The 14,385-nt window shown below is 35.2% G+C and overlaps 1 protein-coding gene across 1 annotated transcript in view; it reads right to left on the bottom strand.

Annotated features, from left to right (window-relative positions):
- Nucleotides 1-14,385, bottom strand: part of CFTR (cystic fibrosis transmembrane conductance regulator (ATP-binding cassette sub-family C, member 7)) — a 189,001-nt gene that overhangs the window by 49,193 nt on the left and 125,423 nt on the right. Inside the window, exons 19-22 of the mRNA XM_008581074.1 lie at nucleotides 13,747-13,826; nucleotides 8,582-8,732; nucleotides 7,203-7,430; nucleotides 4,289-4,389 (exon numbers count right to left, since the gene is read on the bottom strand). Of these exons, the coding sequence (XP_008579296.1) occupies nucleotides 4,289-4,389; nucleotides 7,203-7,430; nucleotides 8,582-8,732; nucleotides 13,747-13,826 (560 nt within the window). The remainder of the gene's footprint in view (nucleotides 1-4,288; nucleotides 4,390-7,202; nucleotides 7,431-8,581; nucleotides 8,733-13,746; nucleotides 13,827-14,385) is intronic.

The following is a 14,385-nucleotide window of genomic DNA, read 5'->3' as shown; positions in this document are numbered from 1 at the left end:
CCCGCTCACTGGCTGAGCGAGGTACGGGCGCAACACCGAGGGTTGCGATCCCGTTGCCAGTCCCGGTCCGGTACGGGCGCGACACTGAGGGTTGCGATCCGTTGCCGGACATGAAAAAAAGACAAAAAGGAAAAAAATAAAAAAAATAAAGAGTGAATTAGAAGTAACAGTTTTTCAAACATTGAGATATCAATTGAAGTAACTGAAAACCACTTAACATGGTTTTTTTTTTAATGTCTAAAATTATTAAATTAGACTCTGATAATTTTACTACTTTTAAAATTTCTGAGGTGGTTTAAAACCTATTAAACTATACTATTCACAAGGTGACAACATTCAGATGACTTTTTTCCCAACCTGCTGTATAAAGCCAGACAAATTAGTAGGTAGAATAGAAGCTCTGTCCCATTTTCATGGTCTCTTGAAACCTTGTGTGTATTTTGAGGAGATACTGGGTAGGAACTAATGCCCTAAAATGTCAAGTCAACTAAAAGACATTCTATTACTATATTTTATGAACATATGGAGGTGTCAAGATGGTATTGAATTTATGTTCAGAGAGCAGGAGAGAGGTCTAAACTAGAGATATGAATTTTTGATTCATCAAGAGATGGTTTCTGAAGCATGGGATTAGCTAACAACAGCTAAAGAGAGTGCAGAGAGAAGAGTGATCGATTATAGCTGCTGTTAGAGATCTGCAAGAGAGGAAGGGCCAGGAAAGACTACTAAGGCAGAGCAGGGGGTGGGGGCAGCAGGAAAACCAGGTGAGAGTAGCTTCGTGGAAGCTGTAGAGAAGTGTCACAAGAAGAAGGATTTGTTCATGGGATAAATACTGCTGAGCGGTTGCAAGCTGTTGGTCATGAATCACAGGAGTGCTGTAAGTGAAATGAAGTAGGTTGTGGAAAGAAAGGGAGGAAAAAATGGAAAGATGCACTTTCTCAAGAAGTCTTGTAGAAATAGGTCAAAGAAATTGAGAGGTAGCTGGAGATGAAGAGAAAGTATTTTTATGATAATGAGAAAGGTCTCACAAAGAGGGGGACACTTGTATATTATTGGCTTGAATACAGGAGGAAGGACACAGAGTGGAAGGTGAAAAATATGAGAACAGGTGCAGTCAGCTGGATCAAGTAGTAGAGAGAAATGAGAGAATTTTTCCTGATTCCATTTTTTTTTTTTTTTTTTTTTTTGATGAAGCATGTAGCAAGGTCGTTGGCTAAAAGTGCAGGGGATGGAATTATTGGAGCACCTGAGAAGAGACAAGAAGGTGGAAAAGAGCTATTTTAGGGAATAAGATAAGGAATTTATTAGGAAAATGTAATAAAAGGGTTGTTGGACAGTTTTGAATACCGATATTTGAGACATGTGATCATAAATATAAAGTAATCGAGGTGGCAGTTAAGTGTTTTCAATCAAATATCACCTTCACTAGTTGAAAGCTAAAAAAAAATAGCTAGGCACCTGAGTGTAAGCAAAGGTGGGAGGGAAAAGAAAAGCCACACTGCCATTTTTATAACTTCATAGTTTTGTTGACGTTTGACTCTGTGGCCATATTTAAACTAGGCCAGAGGTGTAAAGGAAATATTCTTTCCAAGTTTAAGCATCTTTATCCTGAGTAGCCCCACACTGAAAAACTAAAAGTGTGTGTCAAGCAAAATACCCTGTTTACTCCATTTTAAATTCAGCTCTAAATTCAGTCAACAACTCAGTAATGTAAAATGACAACACATTGAGTTTTATTTCAGAAGTCAAAAGGACCTTTAGCGTTAACATCATATAAATGTGAAATTTGGGGAAATAGCTAAATCTATCTCCCCTCCTACTCTCAACATATGCCAAGGTGAAAATAAAAAGGTTACTGTATAACCTTAGCAATTGGATGGGTGGCAGCAGAATGATGGGAATTAGTAACTAGATAAATGCCCACAAAGGCTCAGGAAAGGCCAGTTGTGCTATTTGGCAGGGAAATGAAAACTCACATATTCACTTTGATATTCAAACAAAAGAACATGACTTTTTAAAGTAAAATCAAATGCAAATATTGATATTTTTCATAGATTGTATTATAACATAATAGGTCCTTGCAAAGATCCTTTTATGCTACAAGATGAAAGATAATATGTGAAAGTACAGATCACATAGCCCAGAATGTCCATGTGAAAAACTAGAAGAATGGAAAACAGTTTAAAGAAACTTTCATGGAGATTGGGCATGCAGAATAGAAATGCACCAAACAAAGGTTTCAACATCCATGTGTGAGGCTATTACATAAATCAAGAAAATTAATATAGGAAAGAGAAAGCAATTGTACACATACAAGGTGAACAAATATTTTTAGATAAAGAAACAAGTAAAGTGCATCAGGATTTTAAATGTAAAGTCAAAGTTGTAGAACGTTGAACAAAGAATTAAATAAATGCAGCACAATATTTATTTAATATTCTCTTTCTACTGTCCAACAGAAACTTTTTTACATACGTTTAGGAGACCCAACTTCAAAAGCATACCGTAATAAAATTGTGTGAGAAGACAGGAGATTCTAAAAAGAGCTGGCCCAGTTAAAAAAATAATATTAAAGGAAAGAAGCAAACTACTAAAAATCATGTTAAGGTTAAATTGCACTTCAACAAACTATTAAAATGCTTGAAAAAATTATGAAGACACCTGGGCAAGAAGAGGGCATTAAAAAAAATTTTTTTTTAATTTTTCATATTTTTGTAATGATATTTGTTTTGACAGGAATTGACTAGACAGATTTCATAGCTGAATAAATGTGTGCAGTTTCAGAACATGTGACCTGTCTTAGAGAATGGTAACTGAAACTTAAGCAAAAAGTATAACAATAGTGTTGCTCAGTCATTCTTAACTTGAGTTTTTAGACTTTCTACCAATGCAGTATGGATGAATGATTTTAAATAGTGTACTCCAAAAAGATGAAAAGAAGTCAATGACAAAGCTACTCAGACCAACTATGCAGTCTGATTGAACATTATGCATTTGATTTTTCAAATAAAAATGGGAAAATCTGCCTTGCTTCCTTTTATCCATCACTCTTACTGCCATGGGATTTGTGTCCCTGACACATTGTTAGCCCACAAACATTATTGCAGGCTCTGAATTCTAGGAACAAAGACAAGAGAAACAACAAAACTAAAATACAGTCTTTGTGCACATTAATAAATATAATAAAGTATAAGTATGTGGCAATATTGATTAAGCAAAAAGAGATGGCAACGGTAAATACTTTAGGAATAAGAATGGACCTAACACTAAAGACTGGAAATTAAAAAAAAAAAGAAAAGAAAAAGAAAAGAATATTATGAAAAATGTTATACTGCTAAATTTGGAAACCCAAGACAGAGAAGGATTTCTTCAATAAGATACCAAAAACACAAAACATAAAGGAAAATTTTAATAAATTCAACTTCATAAAACTTAAAAGGTTCTTTTTATCAAAAAATACTATAAACCAAGCCAGTGACTGGGGGACTATGTTTAAAATGTATGGAACTGACAATTGATCCAGAATTCATAAACTTCTATAAATCATTTAAGGGAAAAAAAAAACAGTCTAGTTGAAAAATGAGCAATTGACAAGAACCAGCAATTAACAGAAGAGAAAACCTCAATGGCCAATAAATATGTAGTAAGCTGCCCTATCTCCTCAGTAATTACTTCACATCCATCAGATTGCCAAAATTTAAAAGTCTGACAATATCCAGTGTTGCTCAAGATAATGAAGCTATGAGAATTCTGATACTCTCTTGATGGGAGTATACATTGGTACAATGGAATTTTGCACCATCTAGTAAAGTTGAGTGTGGGTGAATTCTAATTCTATGACCCAGTAATATAACTTCTAGGTATCTCTCCTAAAAAAATCCTGAGCAAGGGCCGGTCCCGTGGCTCACTCGGAAGAGTGCGGCGCTGGGAGTGCCGAGGCCGAGGGTTTGGATCCTATATAGGGATGACCGGTGCGCTCACTGGCTGAGCATGGTGCTGACCACACTGTGCCAAGGGTTGCGATCCCTTTACCGGTCAAAAAAAAATCCCGAGGAAGGAAACAAGTGCAAGAATGTTCACTGTAGCATTAGATTTTCATAGTGGCTAACTACATGGAGGAAAGAAGAGAAAGGAGTTTAATGAGAGATACACAGTGGCCTTCCATTTATGTGTAATGTTTTATTTCTTAAGCTGGATATTAGGTATATAGTTACTCTTTATGTTATTACCTATACTTTTTGGTTTGTCTGAATTTTTCATAAAAGTTAAAGAAATAATCATGACTTACCAAGCTATCCACATCTATGCTGGAGTTTACGGCCCACTGCAATGTACTCATGATATTCATGGCTAAAGTTAGAATAATACCAACTGTTCCTTCTCCTTCACCTGTATGTGGAAAAAAGATATAAACAAATCTCATGTTATTTCTCTCTTCTGTAAACAACTTTATTTATACCTCTCCCATGGCACATATCACATTAAATTTACATTTCAATTTTAGGCTGATTTAACCATTGTTCTTTCATCTCACTTCACTGCAGCATCTATTAGTAGCAATAATGCCCAGTACATAGTAAACATTCAACCAATGTTTTAAATCAGAGAGTGGCTTATATTATAAGAGTGCATATTAGGGAAGAGTTTTCCTTTTTTAAAATGTTTTGGGTAATGAAGAGGTTGTTGGCATTGAGTAGATACTGTTTGTCTCTTCTACTATTACTCTGTAAGTAGTAGTGACAAATACTAGAATGGGCAATGGAAAAGAAAGTCCTGTGTCCAGCTAAGCTCCTCTACAAAGAAGTCAAAAGCAGAGGAAAGATGTGTTTGAGCATTATGTGCAAGATGTTTAGATGTGCTTCAGACCTTTGAAAGGAGGTCTTACTCTTTTAATCAGATGCTGTTGGGAAGTGGACATAGAGCTTCATGCGTTACTCAGAAAACTAATGCGTCTGCCATTTGGAAAGATAAAAAATGGCCCTCTATGCTCCAGAAAAAGACTAGTTCACCCAGGAAGAACAATTCTTAAGTGTTTAATTAGAGTAAATGGCTTTTCAGGACTAGAGGGAACCACTAATTAAAATTCATTACTATTCAGTATTCTGGCTGTAAAAATTTTCTAGAGAAATGTTCTTAAATCATTATAAATTTAGGTGATCAAATTCCAATTGTCAGTTCTTGCATCTATAATGCACAATAAGATTGTCATAAGTTTCTAAAATTGGGAGAACTAATTCATCCTATTTTTAATTGAAATTTTATTTCCATAATTCCTCTAATAGAAGGAGTGCCATAGACGGCACATATCTGTGCTTAGAACTAAATGGTTTAAATAGGTAAAAGTTACATAGGACCCCACTATATTACTTGTTCTGAAGGTTAATATAAGAATAAGATAAAATTTTAATAACAACAATAATAAATATTATAACATTTATTTAGTATTCACTACAGACCAGGCACTATACTAAGTGTGTTACACAAATTATCACATTTAATACTCACCACAAACCTATGATATAGACATTATTATTGTGTTTATTTACACATGAAGAAAATGAGGGGCTTTAGAGAAGTTAATTAATATGTGCAAGTTAATGTAGCTGAAGCCCAGTAGAGCTAGGGCTGATATTAGCTGGGTGGCTAACATCCACTCTGGTTGGGCATCTGATTTGATTGGTAGGTTATGTACTGTGCTGCTGTTAAATGTTTTGACCATTACCTCTGGAGATTCAGGACTTAATCATTCTCTTAATCATTATGTTATAGCACATGATATATAATTTGAATTAACTGTTAAGAAATCTTTGTTCATGTAATTCAGCCTTCCTTGATACTGTTTCAAATAACTTAAAAGAAAAATCTTTAAGATTATGAACCTAAAATGAAACTTTATTTAAAAAAAAAAAAAGTTGCCTAAAATTACTGTACTGCTGAGGATTAGTTCATTTGCCTGACCATCTACATTCCTGTTGTAGTCATTTCCCACTGCCCCAACTAAGGTAACAAATATGGAAAGCCTATTTCCCTCATAGCAGCTGAGTGGACTGCAGGTGTACTCCTGAGCCCAAAGGAGCCTGTTTTCTGTTCTCTTCAGGTCTTTGTAACCAGACAGGGAAACTCTGCTATTACTTCAGGAAGCTGGACAGAGAGGCCACATAAAGTCAATGTGGCATATCCCTGGTTTGTCAGGAAAATCAGTCATCAGTGCGGGAGAGAGAGAGAGAGAGGAATGAAGCAGCAGCAGAAAAGAATGGACACAGGCCATCATCTGGACTCAAGAGATGAAAAGAAGAGCTGCACTGGACTCTCCGGTGCCTATTCCATTTCCTTCAGGAGCCCAATGGTGCTGCTTGTCCTGGGCTCCATGAGGCCCTCCTGTAACTCTCCAACGAATGTCTCATTTTGGTTTGAGTAGGATTCTGTTCTTACAACCAAACAATCCTGCAGATTTTGCATTGATTTGGCATTTGCTCTGAAGCTTTGTGTGTTCTCACTTATAATAATACATTTCAACACTTTTTATAACTCAGAAATTCGACTACTTAAATTAGAGGAACTCATTTATCTATTTAAATTTTTACTTTACTTACTATGAAATATTTTGTGTTTTTCACCCCAAGACCCTAAAATTTAGAATGTTTGTATTTGAAAAATGTAGCACTTTTATCTATGTGATTTCCCCTCTGTGGCAGTTTTTTCTTTATGCAAAATTCACATTAGATAAAAAATAACAAATGTCACCAACTAGTGATTAAAAGAACAAACTTACCAAGTAGGAGAATTGTGTGTGTGTGCGTAGATGTGGATGTTTCTTTTTTCCCTATACAGAGAGCTCTTTAATAAAGAGATCTATTGATTTTGAAGCTAGAACCCTTTAACAAAATGAGCATAAAGAGATGAGTTTTTTTTTTCTTTCAATCACAGATGTCTGACACTCTCTGTGTCTCAATTTTTTAAACTGTGAAAGCAGGGACAATACTATATATAGCTTCAATTCAAAGAAATTATTTGCTCAACAATAAAACAATAGAATTCAAAAAATCATTTGTTCAACAATAAACCAACAAATTGTTTATTATTAAACTTCAAAAACTGTTTAAAGATATCTAAAATGTATAACCTATAAAAATACAGCATTTTATTCATTGACAAAATTTTGACTTAAATGCTTAGCTAAGTGGTTAATGAGTTCATAGTACCTGTTGTTAAAATGGAAATGAAGGTAACGGCACTGAAGAAGATGACAAATACCATTTCTATTCTCATTTGGAACCAGCGCAGTGTTGCCAGGTACAAGAACCAGTTGGCAGTATGTAAATTCAGAGCTTTGTGGAACAGAGTTTCAAAGTAAGGCTGCCGTCCAAAGGCACGAAGTGTCCATAGTCCTTTTAAGCTCGTAATAAGATGAGTGAAAATTGGACTCCTGGCTGTGAAATATTCCCATAGAAAACAATGCAAATTATGTAAACACCGAATGCTGTTTCATACTACCAGATACCTGCAAAAGACTAACCTAAGAGTAATCGTACCACACATGCCATTGGTTAGAGAGGTTTTTCACTCTGGTGTCGTATTTTGAATAGATGGGATTTGTTAATTTTTAACCTTTTTTACTTGGTTATCATGAATGGGAACTTATTATAAAATCACTACCATTATCTATTCATATTTCTTGGCTACCACTGGGCATTTTTTTTTCTAGCTAATCCTAAATGAATCACTACTAAGAAAAATTTTTTCCTTTTAAGAAAATTTTTTCAAGTGTTTCAATTAAGAAAGTTTATGTGACTTGATTTAGCTAATAACTTTCAAAGTAGAAACACCCTGGAAATTTATCCCCAAAAATGGACCCACACCAAGGCTGTTACTGAAAAATATACTTCCCGAGTAGCACAAGTAGATGTTGGGGATACACAAAAAGGCAGTCTCAGGACATAAAGTAAGGGTATCTGAAGAAAACAAGCGAAAACGAAGAATTTTGTCTAATATTGCTTGGGAACCCTGAGAAACCTTTACTAATAGCAGCACTCTCATTTTTTAATTTAATTGATATAAGTAATTTATGAATGAATGTTCTATGCCCCAACACTGGTAACTCTATACACTTGTTTTTTTTTTTTTTTTCCCCCTTTTTTTGTCTTTTTTCATGTCCGGCAACGGATCGCAACCCTCAGTGTCACGCCCATACCGGACCGGGACCGGCAATGGGATCGCAAACCTCGGTGCTGCGCCCGCACCTCGCTCAGCTAGTGAGCGGGAACCGGTCTGTATGTAGGATCCGAACCCTCGGCGGGAGCGCCGCCACACTCCCAAGCGGCGCACTGTAGCAGTGTGCCACCGGGCCAGCCCTATACACTTGTTTTAAAACCAAAAAGAAGTCACATGGTCATTAACAAAAACAATCCATATGTACTTTGTAATGTAGTTTCCTTTTATATACATATACATTTTGAAAACATCATTGCTATAGGAGTTTAAAAGCAAGAAAAAAATGTTGAAAAGTAGATTAACAATAGAGGATCCCAAATAGCTCCTGTGGCTTCTTTTCAAGGTGAATATTGCATGTTCAGTGTCATACCTTCAGATTCCAGTTGTTTGAGTTGCTGTGAGGTGTGGAGGAAGTACCCTCTCAACATAATAAAAACCGCTATCACTGGCACTGTTGCTAGGAAGATGTAGGGTTGTAAAACTGAGACTACTGCTACAGCACCAATCACAATTAATAACAACTGTAGGATCAAAGAAAACATGTTGGTGAGTAAACGTTTTCACATTGCAAAATGGACAAGGTGTGTCAGTGATTTATTTCTAAATAAGTCCCCACTACTTCGTTCCATTCTTAATAAGAGGCAGGTGTCTTTTTACTGGGAAGGCAACCTTCTGAACAAACTACATTTTTCATAGATTCTATGAAAATTCAAAAAATTGTTTAGGTCACTGATAATAACATTTTTGAAGTTTTGAAAACACGTTGTTCTTTGATCGTGAATATACTCATTCTCCAGACACTTTAAAGTATTGTATAATGAATTTTAAATGAATGTAATTTTTTTTAGCTTGGCCTTTTAAAAAATAAACTATTTTGAAATAATTTTAGTATAAACATTAGTTTTAGGATTTATTTTGTTTAGATAATTTTTGAAAATCAGGCACTCATTTTGGAGTCTTTGAGTCAGAAAGATCTGGCTTAAACATAGGCTTAGTCATTTAGGCGAGCTATCTAACTTCTCTGAGCCTAGTTTTCCTGTGTTTAAGATTGAAAGAAATTATATTGAAATTTTACTTCCCTCTTCAATGCCCCTATTCCCACTGTTTTTCTTTTTTTCTTTTTCCTTTTTTTAAAAAAAATTTTTATTTCTTTTCTAAGTATGTGTCCATATTATTTGAAATGATTGGAGATATCCTAGAGGTTCAAAAAAAGATTTTTGGAGATGGCTGATTCAATTTGAAATTAGGTAATTTTTTCTATCTTACATGTCAAAATGAATTTTGCATTTCAGTCAAGCCCATTCATTATAAATATCTCTTCACATTATCCACCAAAAAACTAGAACCTGGTTAGCAATCTCAGAAACAAGCCCACCAGATTGGTGCACTTCATGATCCAATTTAAAGTTTTAAATTCTGTATTTCCACATGACTCCAAATACATACATTTTAAAAAGATAAAAAAGTCTGCTAACATATACTCCACAATAACCCATTCAGAGAAAGTATAAATACAGTAACTGTCAGCAACAAGGGTTAAAACATAAATAATATAGAACATCTAAATGTGAATCAGTAAGCCAGTTCTCTACCAGTTTCCATGGGTGACACGTATATTTTCCAACTGATGCAGTAAAACACATAACATTTTGGTAGGTGGCAGCAGGACAGACAAATAACACAGATCTGCATAAATCTTTGAATGGGTTGCTATTTCCTTCTAAAACTTCAGATGATCATACCTCAGAAACTTTTCTAAAGGACAATGCCTCTATGTCTCCAAACATCAAATTCTGAAATGCCAGCCCCTTACTAATTCGACAAGTGTTTGGATGAATCTTTACTATTCCAGGCATTGAACTAGGTATATCATGACTTAATAATATAAGGAAAGTCTTCCCTATTCCATTCTTGCCCTGCAAGTGCCACCAGTATAATGAGAAAATCCTAAATGCCTTAGTTACTACATGACAAGATGCTTCCTCGATGGCAAACTAGTTTTTTTAACCTAAGCTATTTATTTCTCAGAAATAAGATGTTTTGAAAAAACAGAAAAGAAAATATGATTTAATTTAAAAGGGTCAGTATGCCTGAAAGACAATCTCTGTTGCATTGCTAGTAAAGCAACTTCAGCTACTACTTTAGGATCGCAGTTTTTTGTTTGCTGTTGACAGTTGTTAAAGGCACTTGTTAATTTTGACTTGTGCTATTTTTACCATATAATTCCAACTTAGTGTTATTTTTAATAAAAATTGGGTGGGAAGAGTGATCATGTGTGTATAAGAAACATTAGCCTTTAACCCATTTTCTACTGAATGCATTATTTCTTTTTAAATAATTGCAGACATGATGGAGTTTTTAGAAATGAAACTGTACTGTTTTATGATAAAATAGGTAGAATTGGGTAGTCAACTGACCAAGATATCTCACTGGCTTAGAGAAGAATGGAGAAGGTGGGAACAGTTGGAAGTGATGTAACATTCACAAGGTAGTCAGATATTCAGCAACTACCATCACCCAGAGTATAAATCAAAGTGGAAAATACATGAAAAATAAGTCTCAGCCTTGGAGAAAAATAACTCCATTTGATCCATAAGAGGCTGTCCTTAGGGACTCAAGTCAGAGCCTCATAATTTGGCAATGTGTGCTAAATTAAAATCACTTGTTAAATATTTGATACTCTAATGATACAAAGAAGCCTTCAATTCTGTCCCAGTTTTTAATTCATAATGAATTAGAAGTCACTTCAGACCAGGTGTATTAGTGAGAGGACAACTAACTAAATAAATCGAAGGACTTCAGGACAAGATGAAATTGAGCACAGATTTCTAATTCCCGTTCATCCTTATACAAATCCTAAATCAAATCAAAATGAAACAAAAAACCAGAATATTAAAACCCACAATGTACCATACACTCATGCTTCTTGGAAGTGGGCAGCACATTTTCACCCACCAAAGTGGCTCAAAAGCATTGCTGACACTGAAGTCCCCAGAGAACTGTCTATGAAACAGGAGCAGATGATAAGAATGGTCACTTTGAACTTGGTTAAAAACAAACTAAAACACCTATTTAAAACAATGCAACAAACACCAGATTTAGAACATAATTCATAAATGATAGGGAGTCCTTGTAAATGTTTAAGCAAGAGATTAATGAGAATAATAGAATAAATGGGGTAGGGGAGAAGAAACGAAAGACACATTGTAGAAATCACAGTGGCAGGACTCAGTGTGTAGCCACTTACTGGGATAAGAAAGAAGAAATCAAAAAAAAGGTCTTAAGGTTTTGAAGCTGAAAGTGGAAGGTTTTTACATTTCAAAATATGTATGCTTCTATTTCATGAAAAAAATCATTTTCCCAAATATAGAGATAAGTAGGATGGTAGAATATAGTTTTTTCTCCATTTGCCTTCAAATATGTATACAAATTTGTCATGTATGGTCCAATTTTCATGTACCAATCTGAGCCATATAACCTTAGAACTGAAAGGGACCATCATTACATTAGGTTTATCTTCCCCATTTTACAGGTGACAAACCTGAGACCCTTCGAGATTAAGTGTCTACTCAAGGTAAAATCATAGTATCTGCAAAAGAGAACCCAAATCTTCCATTTTCATTATAGGATGTTCCAATCCAGAAAGCAAATTTGTCAGTACATTATCAAAAGTTAAGAAATAGAGTGAAGAGAAACTAAGTTTTTTTTTATAAAGGAAATTTATAGGTATGCCTTATTTTGTGCAACAGATCTGTTCCTGAAATGTGAATAGAATAAAATTTCATTTGTCTGAACATGATTAAGTATAACCAGAGGAGCTAACAATTTAAAGGACCCCTGTGATGAGTTATTTAACAAAATCAAAATTAATCAGATGTTTACTATATTTGGATTGTCATATACTATGTCCCCCTAACGTGAGACCCTCTTGTATTATAAATTAAATGGGTGAATTAAAATAAAAGAGCTTTCCTTAGTCACTTCTAAAGCAACAACAAATGAAACCTCAACATTAGGAGTTGAGCAGAAATTATTCAAATTGGCATAAAAGAAAGGATTTGAGAGCCATCAAGCATGTCAAAAAATGTTAATTTATAAAATAAATATTTAAAAATTAACTCTCCCTGAAGTTTTCTTAAGTGATACTCAAACTAATTCAGAACATACTCAGTAGACCACAAAAGTAGAAAAATAGTTATCAAGGGGCAACATTCATGAATATTTTTGCAATCAGGTCAAGATGTCCACATTCCAGTTTATACCTGATTTAATAATACTATATTTGGGACCAGTCATTAAACTCCTAGAATGAGGAACAAATGTCCAGCATTTAAGGAAAGACATAGGTAACGCTCCTTTGAATGCATGAACACAAAGCATGGATTTAAAAACTCCAGCAGCTGCTGCCTAGTTATATCTCTAAACAGAGTAACTAAAGGAAATCCAAAATGCTAAAGTTCACTTGTAACAGTAAACGTATTTGTGTCAATCACTGCAGATGAGGTAAACTGAAACTCTGGTTTTTCTGCACCTGTCAATGTTAGTTGTATATACACATATATGCGGTAGTCCTTATTTTCTTTTATAGATTCACTAAAATACAGTATTATTATTCTTAAGAGGTAGGGAGGGGTCAAGAGGGGAGAATGATTCATCCCAAGATGAGCTGCAACCTGTTCCAACTGTTTCTCTGAGGAGATCATTGAGACTGTGACATTTGCTCTCTGGAGCTCGACCTAAACCACACAGGAAGCTCAGGAAGTTTTGCTCAAACCTGGTCCCACAGCCAAGGTTATCATCTCAGAACACTCCTCAAGTCCCATCACTTACGGAGTCCTAATATGGTATTCCCAAGGTCACTTTCATCTCACTCCCCTCCCTTTCCTGCTCCACACTCACCAGTCACCAGTTGGTCACTCCAACCCCAGAGAGTCTCAGCCTCACAGCCAGCCTGCCCTGAGGGCCTATTCACAGCAGTCACTCAGGGACAGCCCTCACATAGTCCTCAGTTTTTCTTTCCCCTCTCTCCTGTTTGAAAACTTATCTTTACTTCTGTCCCTTCATTATCGTTCTTACTGTGGGGAAACTGGCTAGCTAATCTGTGCTCACGGGTAAGGCTGGTTTCGAGCATCCCACCCCCCACCCCCCCACCAAGGAATCCATCTTTATTTTAACATTGGCCTTTGGGAGGTAGATAGGCTTTCATCAAATAGTGATGCCAATACCAATAATGTCATCCTTTGTGGTCAATGATTTGGAGGAAGATGGTTTTTTGTGCCTTTCAAATCACTCCAAAATAGACAGTTATTACATCTAAAGATGGGATTGCCTTGGGTTTGGACCAGGTAAACAGTTCTGACTCATTATTGATTTTACTAAATTTAAGGCTGTTTTGAAAACTTTGATATTCACAAAATTCATATAATAGACAGGATTTCAACAATCAAAAAATGAGCAGAAATTCACTTACTTCTTTTTGTAATTATTTTTTAAAATGGCAAATGCAAAGACTTAAAAATAGTTATTCTTACAAACCTGGATGAAGTCAAATATGGTAAGAGGCAGAAGATCATCCAAAATTGCTACATCTTTAGAGAATCTATTAAGAATGCCACCTATAATATAAAGGAAAAAAAATTCCTCAAAACCCAGTAATTTTAAAGAGACAAATCAAGATATTTAATACTAAATTTGGATCATAGCAGAAGCATTCAGAACTCAAATAAAAATCAGCATGTAATCAGACAAATAAGGATTAGAAAGTTTTAGTATTACACCAAAATTGCAAGTAACTATGTCTTCTAGTTATTGTACCCTACATTTAAAAAAAAAGTTATAAAATTCAGATTCCTGTAAGATTGTAAGATTCAGGCAAAAGCCAATGTCTTTAATGGAGCTCTTACTATAAATTATGTCAGGAATGGGTACTCATCCTTCTATTACAATCTCACATTTGCGACCCTGAGTTTAATTGTAATTTACTGGATATGCTTCATCATTTCCCTTGTGTCTGTATTCCATAAGGCAGAGCTCTCCCCCTTTGATTCCCATAACTTTTTGACACCTCTACAGAATCTGTGGCTGTTCTCTCCCTGCCTGCCCTCGACGTGGACCTCCTTTGCCATGTTCTCTCTTTCTACCCTCTTTGCTGGCAATCTAAGCTTCAGCCTGTTT

Source organism: Galeopterus variegatus, unplaced genomic scaffold (assembly GCF_000696425.1).
Source record: "Galeopterus variegatus unplaced genomic scaffold, G_variegatus-3.0.2 Scaffold89, whole genome shotgun sequence".
Taxonomy (NCBI): domain Eukaryota; kingdom Metazoa; phylum Chordata; class Mammalia; order Dermoptera; family Cynocephalidae; genus Galeopterus; species Galeopterus variegatus.
This window is presented reverse-complemented; position numbering and strand designations above follow the sequence as displayed.